The sequence below is a fragment of the Bos indicus genome, chromosome 1 (genome assembly GCF_029378745.1).
Source record: "Bos indicus isolate NIAB-ARS_2022 breed Sahiwal x Tharparkar chromosome 1, NIAB-ARS_B.indTharparkar_mat_pri_1.0, whole genome shotgun sequence".
Classification (NCBI taxonomy): Eukaryota; Metazoa; Chordata; class Mammalia; order Artiodactyla; family Bovidae; genus Bos; species Bos indicus.
The window spans coordinates 96241723-96260781 of NC_091760.1; the positions used below are offsets into that span (position 1 = coordinate 96241723).

The 19059-nt window shown below is 39.1% G+C and overlaps 1 protein-coding gene across 8 annotated transcripts in view; it reads left to right on the plus strand.

Annotated features, from left to right (window-relative positions):
• Positions 1-19059, plus strand: part of PLD1 (phospholipase D1) — a 283505-nt gene that overhangs the window by 162284 nt on the left and 102162 nt on the right. For all 8 annotated transcript variants that reach the window (XR_011570916.1, XM_019959589.2, XM_019959595.2 and 5 more), the window contains 2 exons: positions 7457-7567; positions 13190-13278. Coding sequence is in view for 7 of the 8 variants with exons in the window: in XM_019959589.2 (XP_019815148.2) it covers positions 7457-7567; positions 13190-13278 (200 nt within the window). In the remaining variant the exon portion in view is untranslated. The remainder of the gene's footprint in view (positions 1-7456; positions 7568-13189; positions 13279-19059) is intronic.

Here is a 19059-nt window from a genome sequence, read left to right on the forward strand (position 1 = left end):
CACTAAGACTAAATATGCTATGTGCATTTCAAGCTTAACTGATGTAGGATCTCTCATTCTGTGACATGTCTATTTCAATTTTTCCAAACAAACACACTTTGAGACCTAAAATTTATACATGTGAAAACAATACTAGAAAGAGAATGAAAACAAGGAGACAAGTAAAGAGATTGCTATAATAAATCCTAGAATACACTAATTTTGTATTTATAAATTGATATTCTCTTTCTTAAAGAAGATTCCTCCATTGTTTAAAAGCGTTAGACCTCACAAAACATCTACTGGCAACCAGATGTTTTCAGAACTGCCAAAATAACTCCAGTTGTGAAAACAGTGGGTATGGCCAGACAAGTGTGTCTTTTTGAAGACAGGAAAATCTGAGAGGACCAGACGCTGAGGAAAAGAAAGGAAATTATACTGCTCCATTTCTCCTTTTCTGTAAAGTTCTGACCACAGCGCTGTTTCACTTCACATTACTTACTGGCTGTAAACATTATTCATCTTGTTCTAGACATTGTTGTCAAGTTATGAACGTGTAGTGCTTAGAGGTTGAAAACAATAGCCTAGTCCAATCCTTGGTTTTCCAGAGAATCCAGAAGATAGCAGGGAATTAGGACCTGGCTGTGTAGGAGGCTACTTAATTTTTAAAGAATTTGTTGTCATATTTTCAAACCTTTCTCTCTCTCAGCTACCATGTGGCAATAGACAAATGACTATTTGAGAAATTTAATTAAATTCTTCCTTAAGTTTATTCTTTTTAACATTGATTTTAACACAGTTGTTGGTTGTTTTTTTTTTTTTTTTAACATAGTTTGTTGTTCATAATGTAATTTAGAGACCACAAGCTTACTTAACTGAAAAGGAGTGATGTAATATAGCAAGGGGAAGGGGCAGATTCTAGAGTCAGACTGTATTCAAGTTTCTGTTTCACTACATATGAGCTGTATAACCTTGGGACAATTATTTCACCTCTCTTAATGCATTTCCTTCATCTTTAAAACAGAGATCAGAATAGTACCTGTCTCATAGGGTTGTGGTGATAGTTAAAGAAATTAATCCATGCAAATCACCTAGAAGAATACACGTGTCTGAATTATGTCAATATTAGCTACAACCTTCAGGCATTCCCTAGTGTTTTCAAAAGTTTGCAGTGAAGAAGTTGACGTTTCTCTGGATGGGTCACAGGTTAGTTCTGGATACAAAAATCTTTATACTGTTTGTACCATATATGTTGAAATGGAGAAAAAGAACATTGGAGACAATAAGGTACAGAAATTCATGCTGCTCTTTCATCTGCAGAAGAGAACCCAGTTATTTGATTTTTTAACACAAAAATGTTGAGCCCAATCACCCTGAGGCACATACTACTGGCAATTCCAGCTATATGCACAGCTATTGCAGACGACTGACACAGCCAACCAAGGAGACTAGAGCTCCAGCAGGCAGAATGGAGACCTGCCCCCACCAGCATGAATTTCTGCTTCTAAAAAAAGTCACCCAGTCCTGAGATCTGACTTCAGCCACTTCCACTGACACTTAAATAATCTCAGTTGTTTCCTCTCAGTGTTGTGTGTTCCCAAAGCTTGCCAAGAGCACTTGGACCAGACATAGCAGGAAAAAGGCATGGGGCGGCGGGTGGGAGGAAAGATGATTCTGAAACTGCCTATGCACAGAGTTTATAAAAGAACTTGTTTTCTCCCTAAAAAGAACAAACTAGGTTCCTGAATGCTGTCATTTCCATTTACGATAAATGATCAAGACAGAAGATATGTGACCTGTCTATTAAGATAAAAGAAAGCGCTTGATGCCAAATTAGCATCAACGTGGAATCGATACATGAAATAATACCTTTTATTAAATTGGGCAGCTTACAGTAGAAGAGTCATTTCTTAGTCATTGCCAAGAAGTCCTATGAAAGTGAGGGAAATAATCCACTGGAGCCTTGTCTTCAATCTCTCTGTCTATTAAAAGAAAAGAAAAAATATATATAGGCAAATGTAATTGGCATTCCAATTATATGATTGGAAGAATTTGCTCTTCCACTTGGGGAAAATGTCCAAATGACACTCCAAAGGATGTCAGTGTAGGAATCAAAGTTTCAAAGAACAGCAAAATGTTTTGTACACTGATAGAACAAAGTAGATACTAGAAAAGAGGGAAAAATAGCCACTTGGCATTTCTAAGGAGGTTTCTTAACCTGGAAGCTGTTTTCCATTTACAGACCAGGTCCTCATATGTAAGGCTTCTGCGCACGTCTCTGTGGGTCTTGGCTGGCTGAAGCCGCATGAGCTGGGGGTGTTCACCCTGTGCCCAGCATTGCACTGATTTGTGGATTATCTCATTTTGTACTTACCAGTCTTTAAGTGGTGTTCTCTTTGACCCCTTATTTTTACATATGAGGAAACTTAAGGCTTTGAGAGGTTAAAATAAGACAATGAGTAATGGAGGGGATGAAACTGGATTTTTAGCAGTCTGACTCCAGAGCCTGAGGCCATAGCTGCTCAGCAGAGAGACTGTCTCCAGTAAGCCCCAGGATGGTTGCAACCACCAAGGGCCCCAGCAAGGCAAAGCTGCATGGCATGCTCGCCTTTTGAGATCATCCTTTGTGGCTACAGACCCAAATCCAGCCCCAGTTCTCCTTTTGCTTCATTCCGGCTTCCAAGAACTCTCAACTATATGTTTTTTCCTAGGACTTCTCTCCCCTTAAGTCTTGTTCTTCAAAAAGTATATTCTCTTCCATCCCTTCACCCTCAAGTTTAACTTTTCACTATTGCTCAGGCCAAAGGATCATCCTATTGGAATAATGACATACTGTGATGTGTGTGTTGATGACACTTGACTATAGGTGAATGGTTCTTAGAAGGAGGAGGTTGAAATTCCCTGTGATCCAGTGGCTAGGACTCCATACTTTCACTGCAGAGGGCCCAGTTTTGATTCCTGGTCAGAGAACTAAGATCCCACAAGCTGTGCAGCATGGCCAAAAAAAAAAAAAGGAAGAATTTGGTAGTCTGAGGCAGATTCTTGAACAAAGTCCATTTCTGCAGTTTCTTGCCTGCAATGCTTCTCAACACAGACTGGAAGAATGAGGCTCAATAATCTGACCACTTCTTTTCTCTCCCTGACCCATGCCACTTCTGAGCTGCAACATGGAGGCCAACTTCTGTATGAAAGAAAAAAAAAAAAGTACTTTTGTTCTGTGATTGACTTGGGAGTTCAGAGAAATAAAAAGGAATTAAGATATATACTGGATTGATAGGGAATAAAAGCATTACAGTAAGAGAACAGGAACTAGGGACAAACACAAAGAACGTTTTGAAAGTTTTCCTTCAAGAAGAGATTTCTGCATTTTAGTCCACATATTCAGCTTGAGCCCACTACATGTAAGGGGATTAGAGCTGATGGATAAAGAGAAGGCTATCCTTTAAGTCAAAAAATAGGACACAGTACGAAGGAAAATGACTGGTTCTAGTTACAGTCTTGAGGCTAAAGCACAGAATTAGAAATATGTCCTTCAAAAAGGGCATACGTGTACCTTAAAATTGTGTATTCAAACTTGAGATTTGAAAAGCATGGGTTAGATATGAATCTCAATATACTTGGGGCAGTAAGATCAGCCACATTTCTGTGTATATGAGGGGGAGTTTGAGGTTTGTCTCAGTTACATTGGTTTGAAACAGACATGTTAAGACAAGTTGGTCAGGTCAGTTAAGAAAAGTGAGTAAATCTTAAATTTAAAACAAAAGTAAGTCAATCAAAATGTCTTTGGCTTTCTTGCTAGTTTTTTTACAAATTTTCTAGCTTATCAATCATTTAAAGCAGTTGAGTTGATTTGTACATAACCTTAGGGCCTCTGGTTTAGTGGTAAAAGAGAAATTCATATTTTTAATTATCTTAGATAGATTTTAGCTAATCAAAATCATAATAAATGAGTAATAGTCTCAAGTAATTTTTTCCTGTATTATTTGAAGGATATGTTCAAGTTTAACCAAAAATGATAACTTTTTTAAGTTAAATGAGTTTTCATTTTGAGAAAATGATACAGATTTGGATTCAGACAATAAGATACATAATGTTAAACCTCCTCAGGGTGTAGATAACCATCTACCTTGTATGGTTTTATAGGCATCAGGGGTGGGGCTTCCCTCTACTTTATTTATGCTCTCCCACAGGCTAATGACAAAATGGTCTTCTTTTGGCTTACAAATGTACTTATTATAAACATTTAACTGCTTCTAGAAAGGAAAACATTTACCATTATCCTTCACAGGAAAGATGGCAGATACATGACCTTCATGCTTTCCCTCCTGGCCGCCATTCGCCATTAACCCAGATTTCTTCCCCCATGTGTCTAGTTCCAAGAATCCACTTTTCAACATAGCTGTCCAGGAAACCACTTGGAATCAGTTAGACTTGACCTTTGAGTTGACTCTTGCTCGACACTCCTGATTTATATCTTATGTGAATAAGTTTATTAAATCTTAGAAGGAGCAAATTTTGAAACTGAGAAAGTAAAGAAAGTGTAAGGTGTTTGGATATGAGGGCAAGACTAGGACGTTACCACCAAGGGTAGTATATAAACTTTGCTCATAACATTTCAGGGTGGTGTGTGTGTGTGTGTGTGTGTGTGTGTGTGTGTGTGTGTGTGTGTTAGTCACTCAGTCGTGTCTGAGTCTTTGCGAGCCCATGGACTGTAGCCTGCCAGGTTCTTCTCTCCATGGGATTTCCCAGGCAAGAATACTGCAATGGATTGCCATTCCTTTCTCCAGGGGATCTTCCCAGCCCAGGGATTGAACCCGGTCTCCCATATTGCAGGCAGATTCTTTACCATCTAAGCCACCAAGGAAGCCTTTAGAAAGGTAGATCTACCATATATCAAATATCTACTGTGTGCTGTATAACAATGCTTTGTGTTTGTCATGCCGTTTTTTTTTTCTTTACAGCAGCTCTGTGTGGGAATGTGTGGGTAGACAAGTGTGTGTGTATGAGAGAGAGAAAAACAGGGACAGACAGAGCAATCTCAAGTGTTCAAAGGAGGAAATCAAGCCTCCATGATATTAAAATTACTTGTTCAAGGCAAAGAGCTAGTAAGTACAGAGTGATAGTGCAGGCCTCAAGTGTTCCTACCTTTCCAGTACACTCTGCAGTTTTACACATTGTTGACAAAGTAATATAGAATTGTATCAGGATGTGTGGCCAAAGAATCTGCTCAAGATGACCTGCATTTTCAGAGCCATGCACCTTAGCAGCAAAATTCAACATAAATTTGAGTGAAGAAAGAATTGAAACCTCTATTTTTTTAACCTTTGTTATTTATGCTGATGAACAGTAATGGTGAAGATTATGTGAATCAAGATACTTTCCAGTGTGCATTATATTTATCTAAGTTTTCCTTCTAAGTTTCCTTCTGAGATATTTGACTATTCTTGCTAATAGTTAAATTTTCTAATTTCATTATACATACTCATCAGATAGCATTAAATAAAATGCTTTTTGGGGAGCTATATTATAATAAGTACTTCATAATGAATAAAGAAATACATTCTGAGCATGGCACAATCAGTTTTAGTATTAGGTTTGGATTTCAGTAGTCTTATATCAGTATGTGCAATTTTTAAAGTTATTGATTAAAGCAAGAATTTTACCAGACCTTTTATTTGTAACAGACATAAAACTGATTTTGTATTGGATCATTTTATAAATTTCTAATAAGTATAGGCTATTCTTTTATTTTCAATTTCAGTTGACCTCAAGAGGAACAGTTTCAGTACTCATTTCAAATCAGGATTAGTGAATATATTTTTTATAGTGATTCTTCTATGATAACATTCTATTGCTTAAGGAAAGTCAAGTAATAAGTATTTATTGAGCACCTACTATATGCCCAACAGTATACTGAAACAGTGGTTAGAATGCTGAAAAAAATTACAACCAATGGATTCTTAGTGTTGAAAAAGCCTTCCATGTGGCCAGACTATAGCATAGCTATAGTCAGAAGCATCTATGGAATGATCTGCTACAGCTCAAATGCATCCCCTAAGGTTCTCATTAATAACAACAAACACTTATGTACCACTTACTAGGTGCTCAGCCTCTTTCTGCAAACTGCACAGTAATTCTTGGAATCCTCTTATAACCTTGCAAAGTGGATACTCAGTTTTATAGAACAAATCTGAGGCACAAAGAGGTTAAGGAACTTGACCAAGATGAAAGCCACTAGGTGGTTGAGCTAAGCTTTGAACGCGGGCAGTCTCACTGTGCATTCATGTATTTACCATATACTAGGTGTCTGAGCTGGAAGCTCTTATTGTAATCCAAGTGGGAGCAGGTGAGTGTCTGAAGAGAGGGAGGCGGTATGAATGAGAAACTTGATAGTTGAAGTGACACATCAAGGATCAGACAGTTAATTAAAATCAGAATCAAGGTTAAGTGTCTAAATGAATCTGTTTGTATTCTAGAATGTATTATTCTGAAATTTGCCAACAAAGATCTGTATAGTCAAAGCTATGGTTTTTCCAGTACTCATGTACAAATGTGAGAGTTGAACCATAAAGAAGGCTGAGTGCCTAAGAATCGATGTTGAACTATGGTGCTGGAGAATACTCTTGAGACTCCCTTGAGCAGCAAGGAGATCAAACCAGTCAATACTAAAAGAAATCAACCCTTTAGGAATATTCACTGGAAGGACTGACTGATGCTGAAGCTGAAGCTAAAATACTTTGGCCACCTGAGGTGAAGAGCTGACTCATTGGAAAAGATTAGAAAACAACCTCATGCTGGGAAAGACTGAGGACAGGAGGAGAAAGGGGTGACAGAGAATGAGATAGTTGGATGGCATCACCGACTCAATGGACATGAGTTTGAGCAAAGTCCAGAAGACAGTGAAGGACAGGGAAGCCTGGTGTGCTGCAGTCCATGGGGTCGCAAAGAGTCAGACATGATTTAGCAAATGAACAACAGCGGTTCTGAACAATATATATTTGAGGGAGAAGAGTAATTACATTATCAAGTCAGAGCTAGGGTGACCATATCATATGATTCAAACCAGGACACTTTTGAGAGTAAAAGTGTTATTAATACACCAGAATTCTGGTATAATTGTGGGGCCATCATGGAATGAAGAGTACAAACGGCCACCCTACTCACAGCCACCGAAAGAGGTGCTTCTGAAATGCTCTTTTTAGAAACCACAATCTCCTGATTTCCAGTCATGACTGAAAATAATCCTGGGTGGAAGAGCATATATTGAGGACTGGATTTCCAGCTGGGCTTCTTTATTGTGGATTATATCTAAGGACCAGTTCCCTATCCACCTTCTCTCCCTCAGTGCTCACATGTCACACAAGCCACTGTGATCAATTAGCTGTTTGGAAGAAAAAAGGTGGACTTCATTGTATTAATTCCTCTGGTATCATCTCCATTGTCTTACATTTGCTCATTTCTGATTGCTGCCTTATAGTTACTCCGCTCTGCTGCTGATTGGTCTGCTGGTATCAAGTACCATGAAGAATCCATCCATGCTGCTTACGTCTATGTGATAGAGAACAGCAAGCACTATATCTATATAGAAGTAAGTCTTTTTGAAATGTTTATTTCTTTATTGGCTGAATTGGGTCTTAGTTGTGGCATGTGGGACCTTGGTTGTATGATGTGGTGTCTTTTTTTTGTGGCACATGGACTCTCTAGTTGTGACACGCAAGCTCTGTAGTTGTGGCACACAGGCTCCAGAATGTCTGGGCTCATAAATTGCAGCCCACAGGCTCACTTGCTCCATGGTATGTGGGACCTTAGTTGCCCGACCGGGGATGGGACTTGCATCCCCTGCATTGCAAGGTGGACTCCTAGCTTCTGGACCACCAGGGAAATCCCTAGAAGTAAGTCTTGTTCCTTAAATTGGTATGACAATCTGCCTTCCTGTAATATCACACAAAGAGTGCAGGGTCCCCACTCAGGACTTGTTCCATTAATGAGCGCATGTTAAGATGTGAAGAGGTCACCTGAAATTTGACTTCCCTGGCATACCTGACATTCACTCTGCATTTTCATTAACTTGGGACTCTAATAGAAATTCCCCAAGTCCTTATTATCAGAATGTATCAATTTATAATGTTATTAGCCAGAAATATCCCACCATGGAGATGTAAGTTTTGATCTGGCTTGAGTTGGAGGGTGTAAAGATGAGGTGCGTGCTGCCTCAGGAGAGCACATGCAGGGGTAAGCTGTTAACCGGTTAACATAGAGACCACTGGATGCCATGGTTCAGGGATGTTGGAGCGGGGAGAGGCAGGAAAAGGAACATGGAAAAGGGAGAAGTAAGAATATTGAGGGCAGGTACCACCTTCTTCAATTCCGTGTCAACTACTATTCGTTATAAAGCTTTTTCAGATCCCAGAGTTTGTGTGTAGAGACTAGGAGAAAATCTGCAGGTACTAGTTTGGGAACCTTAATCGTACTTCAAAGTAGATCTGAAGCCAGCTGTGAACACTTGGAATAGCCTTTAAAAATAAAAAGTCGTGACCATGGAAAAATAGCTCAGAGCACATCTATCCTCTTTATTTTAGTCTTTTCTTTCCCATTGAATTTTAAAACATGTGTGGTGAGGGACTTCCCTGGCAGTCTAGTGGTTAAGACTGTGCTTTGCAATGCAGGAGTTGTGGGTTCCATCCCTGGTTGGGGAGTTAAGATCTCACATGCCCGCATGGCCAGAGAACCAAAACATAAATCAGAAGCAATATTGTAACAAATTCAATAAATAGATGGGGTTGCTGGGGAAAAACATTCTAGCCCCACTTTCCTTCTCCTTGAATCCTAGCCCTTCCCTTCCATGAAGTAATAGTTCATTAAAGGCAAGTGAGAAAGAATTGGAGCTTAATTTATTTCATAGGCCTAGAGAAAGAGAAGGCTGATTAAAAATATTAGCAGGCTACATTTAGCGTGGTATCCTGGATGGGATCATACAACAGAAAATGGACATTAGTGGGAAAATTAGTAAAATCTAAATAAAGTCTAGAGTTTAATAAAACTGTTAGTATTACAATTTTAACAATTGTTCAATACGAATGCAAGATGTTAATAGCTGGTTCATCCATTGCCCTGCATGCTTTTTTTGCTTTGTCTCTTTTTCATAGATTAAATCCGCTTTTCTTTGTAATGTTACCATGGCAGTAAACAAGGTCAGTAATGCCATGTGCCATGCACATGGCTATGGACTTAAACTTGGTTGAAATGCCTGTAGCCAGAGTAGGCGGTTGGCATGCACCCTCCTGTATCCAAAAAAGGAGAAGTTGAAGGACGTGAGTGTGTGTTACAGCTGCTGAGGAATGCTAAGCTTCTCTGTGATAGGAATTCAAAGAACAAACATGGTTTGGTAGCCCCTGAGATTTTGATTATTTGCTGCCCTAAAGTGGAAACATATTCTCAAATGAGTTTTTGAGCAAAGACTTCTTCTAAGTTTGTCTTTTGGAAGCTGTTAACAGATTTATGCACTGAAATTTAAAAGCTTGTGCAATAGTAAAAATTATAATGTGGCCAAAGGATGATAATCCTATTTTGAGTTACTGCCTATATATTACTTTATCTTAAGATGATTAGCAGAGGTTACTCTGTGATGACTATACTTATAAATTACAGGTGTGTTAAAACAATCTGTATAGTAAATCGAATATGTAATATTCATAATATTTGTACCTAATTTTCAACAATCCTTTATGCAGCAGCTAAATCTTTCATACCATTATAATAATAATCTTGTACCTGGTTTTTTTTAGTAACAGTTTTAAATAATGATGCATGAATTTATAAGCAGAAGTACTTAAAGCAAAAAAAAAAATATTTCTCTTTCCATCTTATTGATTGATTTATATAGTACAACATACTTGCAAGAGAGATTTATAACTACTTAAAATAGAAGTTCAGGAATAGTAAGAGAACTAAACAAATGTGATAAGGCCAAAGAAGATAATAGGAAATAGTGGAGAAAATTAAACCAGGGTTCTTCCATCTACCCTGTTCAGAAAGTAAACTTAGCATGAGATAGAATGTTTGCCAATATAGGATTTTTGATCATAAGCATCTACACAGTATGTCTGGAAAACCTGATTTCCCTACTAAGTTCAGAATGTTCCTACCATTCTAAAAACTTAATCTACAAGGAATTTGCATAATTACACAATTGTTTAGCTTTCTACTTGACTAAGATGATATGTTGCTGTTGTTCAGTCACTAAGTTGTGTTCAACTCTTTGTGACCCCATGGACTGCAGTGCACCAGGCTTCCCTGTCCTTCACTATCACCTGGAGTTTGCTCAAACTCATGTCCATTGTGTCAGCGATGCCATCCAACCATCTCATCCTCTGTCATCCCCTTCTCCTCCTGCCATCAATCTTTCCCAGAATTAGGGTCTTTTCCAATAAGTCGGCTCTTTGCATCAGGTAGCCAAAGCATTGGAGCTTCACCTTCAGCATCAGACCTCCCAATGAATATTCAGGGTTGATTTCCTTTAGGATTGACTAGTTTGATCACCTTGCAGTTCAAGGGACTCTCAAGAGTCTTGTCCAGCACCCAGTTAGAAATCATCAATTCTTCGGTGCTCAGCCTTCTTTATGGTCCAACTCTCACATTTGTATGTGACTACTGGAAAAACCATAGCTTTGACTAGACAGACCTTTTTTGGCAAGGTGATATCTCTGCTTTTTAATATTCTCTCTAAGTTTCTCACAGCTTTTCTTCCAAGGAACAAATGTCTTTTAATTTCATGGCTTCAGTCACCATCTGCAGTGATTTTGGAGCCCAAGAAAATAAAATCTGTCAGTGTTTCCACTTTTTCCCCATCTATTTGCCATGAAGTGATGGGACTGAATGTCATGATCTTAGTTTTCTGAATGTTGAGTTTCAAGCGAGCTTTTTCACTCTTCTCTTGGGCTCTTAGTTCTTCTTTGCTTTCTGACATTAGAGTGGTATCATCTAGAGAATGGTGCAACAGAGGACAAGATGGTTGGATGGCATCAATGATTCAATGGAAATGAGTTTGAGCAAACACCAGGAGATGGTGAAGGAAAGGGAAACTTGACATGCTGCAGTCCCCATGTGGTTGCAAAGAGTTGGACAAGACTTAGTGACTGAAAGACAAAAACAGCAACAAATTTGCATATCTGAGGTTGTTGATGTTTCTCCCAAGATCTTGATTCCAGCTTGTGAATCTTCCAGCCTGGCATTTTGAATGATGTATACTGCATACAAGTTAAATAAGCAGGGTGACAATATACAGCCTTGACCTACTCCTTTCCCAATTTTGAACCAGTCCATTGTTCCATGTCCAGTTCTAACTGTTGCTTTTTGACCTGTATACAGGTTTCTCAGGAGATAGATAAGGTGGTCTGGTATACCCATCTCTTTCAGAACTTTTCACTTTGTTGTGATCCACATAGTCAAAGGCTTTAGCATAGTCAATGAAGCCCAAGTAGGTATTTTTCTGGAATTCCCTTGCCTTATCTATAATCCAATGGATATTGGCAATTTGGTCTGTGGTTTCTCTGCCTTTTAGAAATCCAGTGTGTACATCTGGGAGTTCTTGGCTCATGTACTATTGAAGCCTAGCTTGAGGGAGTTGAGCATTACCTTGCTAGCATGTAAGCCCAATTTTATGGTAGTTTGAACATTCTTTGGCATTGCCTTTCTTTGGGATTGGAATGAGAACTGACCTTTCCCAGTCCTGTGGCCACTGCTGAGTTTTCCAAATTTGCTGGCTTCTTGAACACTTTCACAGCATCATCGTTTAGGATTTGAAATAGCTCAGCTAGAATTCCATCACCTCTACCAGTTTTGTTCATAGTAATGTTTCCTAATGCCCACTTGACTTCGTACTCAAGGATGTCTGGCTGTAGGTGTGACCACACCATCATGGTTATCTGGGTCATTAAGACCTTTTTTATTAGTTCTTCTGTGTATTCTTCCCACCTCTTTATAATCTTCTCTGCTTCTGTTAGGTCCTTGCTGTTTCTGTCATTTATTGTGCCCATCTTTGCCTGAAATGTTCCCTTGTTATCTCCAATTTTCTTGAAGAGATCTCTAGTTTTTCCATTCTGTTATTTTCCTGTATTTCTTTGCATTGTCCCCTTAAGAAGGCTTTCTTATCTCTCCTTGCTGTTCTCTGGAACTCTGCATTCAGTTGGATATATCTTTCCCTTTTTCCTTTGCCTTTCACTTCTCTTTTTTTCTCAGCTATTTGTAAGGCCTCCTCAGACAACCATTTTTGCCTTTTTGCATTTCTTTCTCTTGAGGATGGCTTTGGTCACCACCTCCTGCATAGTGTTGTGAACCTTCATCTATAGTTCTTCAGGTACTCTGTCTACCAGATCTAATCCCTTGAATCTATTCACCACCTCCACTGTCTAATCATAAGGGATTTGGGATTTGATTTAGATCATACCTGAGTGGTCTAGTGATTTTCCTACTTTCTTCAATTTAAGCCTGAATTTTGCAATAAGAAGCTCATGCTCTGAGCCACAGTCAGCTCCAGGTCTTGTTTTTGCTTACTGTATAGAGCTTCTTCATCTTTGGCTACAAAGAATATAATCAATCTGATTTCAGTATTGACCATCTGGCGATGTCCATGTGTAGAGTCTTCTCTTGTGTTGTTGGAAGAGGGTGTTTGCTATGACCAGTGCGTTCTCTTGGCAAAACTCTGTTGGCCTTTGCCCTGCTTTATTTTGTACTCCAAGGCCAAACTTAACTGTTACTCCAGATATCTCTTGACTTCCTACTTTTGCATTCCAACCCCCTATGATGAAAAGTACATCTTTTTTTGGTGTTAGTTCTAGAAGGTCTTGTAGGTCTTCATAGAACTATTCGACTTCAGCTTCTTGAGCATCACTGCTTGGGGCATAGACTTGGATTACTGTGATGTGGAATGGTTTGCCTTATGATTGGATTCAAACTATCTGGGACCCAGAGAAGCCCAATATTTTAGAAGAATTGGAAGTGGTAACAAAAAGTTGTGTGGAAGATCATATAAGTGATATTGTTTAGAACTGCATGAGACCCATAGTGAGATCAGGATCAGAACATATCTGCTCAGGGAAATATATATTTTTTTAATATCAGTGTAATTTTTTTATTATATACCACATTTTCCTTACATGCATACTTCTAAGATAGAAATTTATTATATAATTATCTCATTTATTTTGCATAGAACCAGTTTTTCATAAGCTGCTCTGATGACAGAGTTGTGTTCAACAAGATTGGCGATGCCATTGCTCAGAGGATACTTAAAGCTCACAGGTAAGCTTTTTAGCATTTTGGTAGAAGTTGTTACTGCAGATGTTCTTGCATTTACTGCTAAAATGACTTTCGAAAGCCCATTTTAAAAATACTGTCTTTTCCTAGCAGACATGACTTTTGTTCAGCTAGCAGTAGGTTATTGAGTCCTTAAATCTGCATCAGTCGCTGAGAATTTTTGAGTCCATTTTTGAGGGACTCTGAATGCTACCAGAGCAGCCATTTTTTCCTGGCCAGTCTCTTTCCCACGCATTAGACTTGTGATTTGATTTATTTAAAGGCAGACAGTGAGTTGTGTTCACTTAAAAATCAAAGCAAAATAGTCAAAACATTTTCCCATGGGTTATATTAAATTCTTGTTACCCTCTGTCTTTTTCAGCTCACGTGATTGTTGTCTTTAATAACACTTTTATTAAGATATAATTCACATACCATACAATGCACCCAAAGTGGACGATTCAGTCATTTTTAGTATACTCACAGGGTTGTGTGCAACCACCTCTGAATCAATTTTACAGTATTTTCATCACTCCAGAATGAAACTCCATACCTATTAGCAGTTACTGCCTATTCTTCCTTTTCTTAGCCCCTGGCAACCACTGATCTACTTTCTTTCTCTGTAGATTTGCCTGGTCTTTGTGGCATCTAGAAATGCCACATGTAAATGGAATTATACAATATGTGGCCTTTTGTGACTTGCTTCTTTCACTTAGCTAAATGTTCTCAAGGCTCATCTATGTTATAAAATGTATCAGTATTTCATTTATTTTTATTGTCAGGTAATATCCCATTATCTGTATATGTGTCATATAAAAGGACTTATCCATTCATCAGTTGGTAGATACTTGGTTTGTCTCTACTTCTTGGCTATTATAAATAAAACTACCATAAATATTCTGTACTGGTTTTTATGTGCAGACATGTTTTCTTTACTTTAGGGGTAAAATTACTGGATCATATGGTAACTCTATGTTTAACATTTTAAGGAACTGTCAGAATGTTTTCAAAAGTGGCAACACTATTTTACATTCCCCTAGTATATGAGGTTTCCAATTTTTCTGTATCATTACTAATAGTTACAATTATCTCTCTTTTTGACTACAGTCATCCTAGTAGATGTAAAATGGTATCTCATGTAGTTTTGATTTGAATTTTCCTGGTGACTGATAATACTATTTTCTTATTTATTGGCCATTCATGTATTATCATTGTCCACTTTTAAATTAGGTTGTCTTTTTATTATTCAGTTGTAAGAGTTCTTTATATATTCTGCATACAAAGCAGATTTATGATTTGCAAATATTTTCTTCCATTCAGTGTGTTTTCTTTTTTACTTTCTTGATACTGTCCTTTGAAACACAAAAGTTTTAAATTCTGATGAAGTTCATTATCTTCATTTCCCTTTATTGCTTGTACTTCGGCTTCATAGCTGGAGAAACATTGTCTGGTCCAAAATCATGAAGATTTATCCCGTTCCCTTCTAAGAATGTTATAGTTTCAGCTCTTATAGTTAGGACTTGATTAATTTTGAGTTACTTTTTGTGTATGCTGTGAGATAGAGGTCTAACTTTGTTTTTTTGTATGTGGAATACTCAGTTGTTCAAGCAGCATTTTTGACAAGTCTATTCTTTCCCAGCTGAATTGTCTTGACACGTGCGACTAGCTCGTTTTATGACTGATTTCAGCTCTGTATAGGAACAGCAAAATACAGAAAATCACTGGTTGTGGTTTCATCACTCAGTCGTGTCCGACTGTTTGCAACCCCATGCACGGCAGCCCACCAGGTTCCTCTGTCCATGGGATCTCCCAGGCAGGAAACCTGGAGTGGATTGCTATTCCCTTTTCCAGGGAATCTTCCTGACCCAGGGATGGAACCCCGGTCTTCTGCATTGCAGGCAGATTCTTTACCAAGTAAGCCACCAGAGAAGCCCAAGAAAATCACTACATTTTATTGTTTCAATTCATTGAACGTATACAGTGGAGAATGTTAAGTACACATACATTTGGAGCTTAAACCATTTTTTGACTTCCAATGCCATATAGTACTTTAATATCTTTTTTCACATAAAAATATGTGGGGCTTTTTAGACCTAAGAATAATTACAATGGCAACTACCAGCATTTTTAAAATATTCATTTATTTATTTATGGCTGTGCTGGGTCTTTGTTGCTGTATGGACTTTTCTCTAGTTGCGGCGAGTGGGGGCTGCTCTAGTTGCAGTGCATGGGCTTCTCATTGTGATGGCTTGTCTTGTTGTAGCACAAAGTCTCATTAGCTGTGGGTCCCAGGCTCTACAGCACAGGCTTAATAGTACCGGTGCACGGGCTTCATTGCTCCAGGGTATATGGGATCCTTCTGGATCAGGGATTGAGTCTGTGTCTCCTACATTGGCAGGCAGATTCTTTACCACTGAGCCACCAGGGAAGCTCACAGCACTTTATATAATTCACAATTTCTATCTACAGACTCATTGAATTTTCACAACTACTCTTGAAAGTAGATCATATAGTTTTGTTGTTGTTATTATTGTTGCTGTACATTTTTATTTTTTTCTGTTTGATGCCTTTATTAGCATTTAATACTTTTTCATTTTTTTAGTGATTGGTCTGGGGATTGCAATATGTATCTTTTTCTTTGCCCCATTTTTAAAGTTAAGACAGATGGAAAAAAAAAAAAAACAGATGAAAGAGGTGATGTGCTTTGTCTGGGACACTAACAGCAGAAGACAAAAACAGCTTTGAGGCCAAGTGTTTGGACTTCGGACCAAGGGCATCCCATAGCAGCTTGGCAGCTTGGCTCCGTGCCCACTCATGTCCAACTCTACAATTCCGTGGACTCTAGCCCACTAGGCTCCTCTGTCCATGGGATTTACCAGGCAAGAATACTGGAGTGGGTTGCCATTTCCTACTCCAGGTGATCTTCCCAATCCAGGAATCCAAAAGGCATCTCTTGCTTCTCCAGCACTGACAGGCAGATTATTTACCACTGCGCCACCTGTATCTCCCATTCATTGACAGGATTCCAGGCCACTTCAGGGTTGCTCCACATTGAGGCAAGCAGTTTGGGCCTTTATAACCTTGTCCTCCTGTTGACCGGTCATTGGATGTAGGCCGACTCCGGGAAATGGGTATGACCTTGAGTGAGGCAGGCTCCTTTGGCCTCTGGCGGTCAGTTCCTGAGAAGGACCACCCTGCATGAGTGGTGAGGGGCAGCAGCCAGCAGTCTCAGCAGCTGAGGTAATGGCTGTCTTGAGCCCACAGTGAGGGCCTCTGAGCAGTGCGGCGCAAGACTCACCCATGCTGCAGGATCCGTTCTACGCATCATAATCACCATTTCACAAAAACACAGAGGGCTTGGCTCCACTCCAGCCTTACTGGATCAGAATGTCCTGAAGGGGAACCCAGGCACTTTTATTTTATAAATGTTTACAAGTAATTCCAGGGCACAGCCAAGATGATGTAGTACTCATCTAGAACAGCATGCATACATGCGTGCTAAGTTGGTTCAGTCGTGTTCAACTCTTTGCAACCCTATGTAGCCTTCCAGGCTCCTCTGTCCATGGGATTCTCCAGGCAAGAATACTGGGGTGAGTTGCCGTGCCCTCCTCCAGGGGATCTTCACGTCTCAAGGATCGGACCTGTGTCTCTAAAGTCTCCTGCATTGCCAAGCAGGCTCTTTACCACCAGCGCCACCTGGGAAGCCCCTAGAACAGGATATATGGCTATAAATATTAATGACGGTCTGTATTTTTACAGATGATCTTTATTCTTTGCCTTCTCAAATGCTTTTATTAAGAAAGTCACCATAAGACTGTTTCTGAGATAACTTAAAAACAGTCTGTTTACAGTTAAACATACACACACAGAGAGATTCCTTGCATCCTTTTCAGTCTCCCAGTTTTAGGAAACAATTTTACGTTTACAAAACTGCATTATATTTCTGTCAACTCTTGCATTTTATTGATGCAGGAGTGTCCTCTTGGTCTCTAAAACACATTGAACAAAAAAGAAAAATAATTTTTTCATGAAATTGAAATAAGTCACAAAAATACATTTAGTTGACAAATGTGCTCATTGGGCTGAGCAGTGAATCATGAATTTTGGAGCTGTGATCAGCTAATCAGAGTAGGATGAATCTCAGCTTCGTTCATCCCAGTTAATAGTTCCCTATAGTATATGGTTTAATAAGTATCTGTAAGATTTGTTTTTAACTGTTCGGAACCTGAAAGGATATTTTTCCTTAGCATATTAATTTGTCTTCTGAAATTTGCACTTCTTCTAAAATTATAGCACTTTTTAGAGCTGGAAAGAACTTTAAGATATATTCTGATGGAACATTTCCCAGTGACCCTCGGATCCATGGTTAGAGAGCCTGGCAAGGTAGCATCTGTTGCAGATTTTATCTCATGCCTGGGAGTTCACAGAGCACATTAAAAATGGGCCATTTCAAGCTCATTCTGTAGAAACTGGGAAACGAAATCATCAGATTTCAAATTCGCTGTGTGTCATTTCACATGGATCTCACAATAGTCCCACTTGCTTCGACAGTCACTGCAAAGTGGCATGTGTATCACTCATTCAGACTTCCAATGGGCACACACACGTATCCCGGAATCATATTTCACATTTCCCCCCTTCTCTGTGTCTCCACATTATTGTTCATTTCCTGTGTTAATTCCAAATTATAAAATATTTATTTATGGAATAATTTCAAACCTGTGAGCTTGTATTCTTAGGAAACTGGTAAAAAGAGGCTGTAGACAGCTTCCTTCTCACTGAGAGCCATCATGGGCCATCCCCAAGCTTACCCCTCTCTCTTCCTTCCACTCTTCTCAGTCTCAGAACTGCCCTGCCAGGGTCACATGCCTAGCAACAAGTATAATTTTGGCTGTTGGGAAAAGAATTGAATTCATCACAAAGCAGATGGAGGGAAACAGCAATCAGTATTCGGCCAGCCTGACCAAGGAACACAGGCTCTCTTCCAGAGCCCTCCCACCTTAGAGAGATCGGAGTCTTTAAATTGCTAACTATTCTACCAGCACTGGCAGCCCCACACCAGTTCCTATAATGAGTTCTCTGACCTCCTTACTTTTTCCTGGTTCCTTCTCAGCATCCATAATTCTTTACAGAACCAGGCCAAGCCTCCATGTTCTGATTCATAACCTAGAGCCTCAGAATATTGTTCACCAGTGCTGAACCAAAAATAGCTGTGGGAATCTCTGCAGAAAACAAAAGGTCTGCTCTAAAAACCAAAACTGTCCTGAAGGTGCGACCAGCTCTCAGCCAGCTAGAATTCTGTCTTTGACAGCTCAAATAGGACTAGAGATCAGGGAGAAGAAATCATAATCCACAGCCTAACATTGGCACTTTGTACTATGTCTGAATAAGCCAAAAGACAGAGTATAACCGATTGATCCAACTAGAAAATGTAAAACCACGTATGCCACACATGGATGGTTTCTGAGGATGAAACCATTTTTGCTTATGGAACTTTCACATGCATGATTTTGCTGCCTTAGTAAAAAATTTGTAAGTGAAACTTCATTTTGCACCGTTATCACTACGAAGTTGACACATGCAGTGAAATAGGAAGTTGATTTAAATGCGTCTGTATTTTGATATTAAACTGCATTGGAAAATAGAGTTTTGAAAATTTCTCAAACTCTTCATGCTTCCTACAACTGTAGAATAGTGCCAGATGATGCTTACAGTTTGGCCATGAGTGATGGTATGAGGAACCTCCTCTGGAGAATCTGAAAGTAATTGGGAACCGGATGTCTGGAG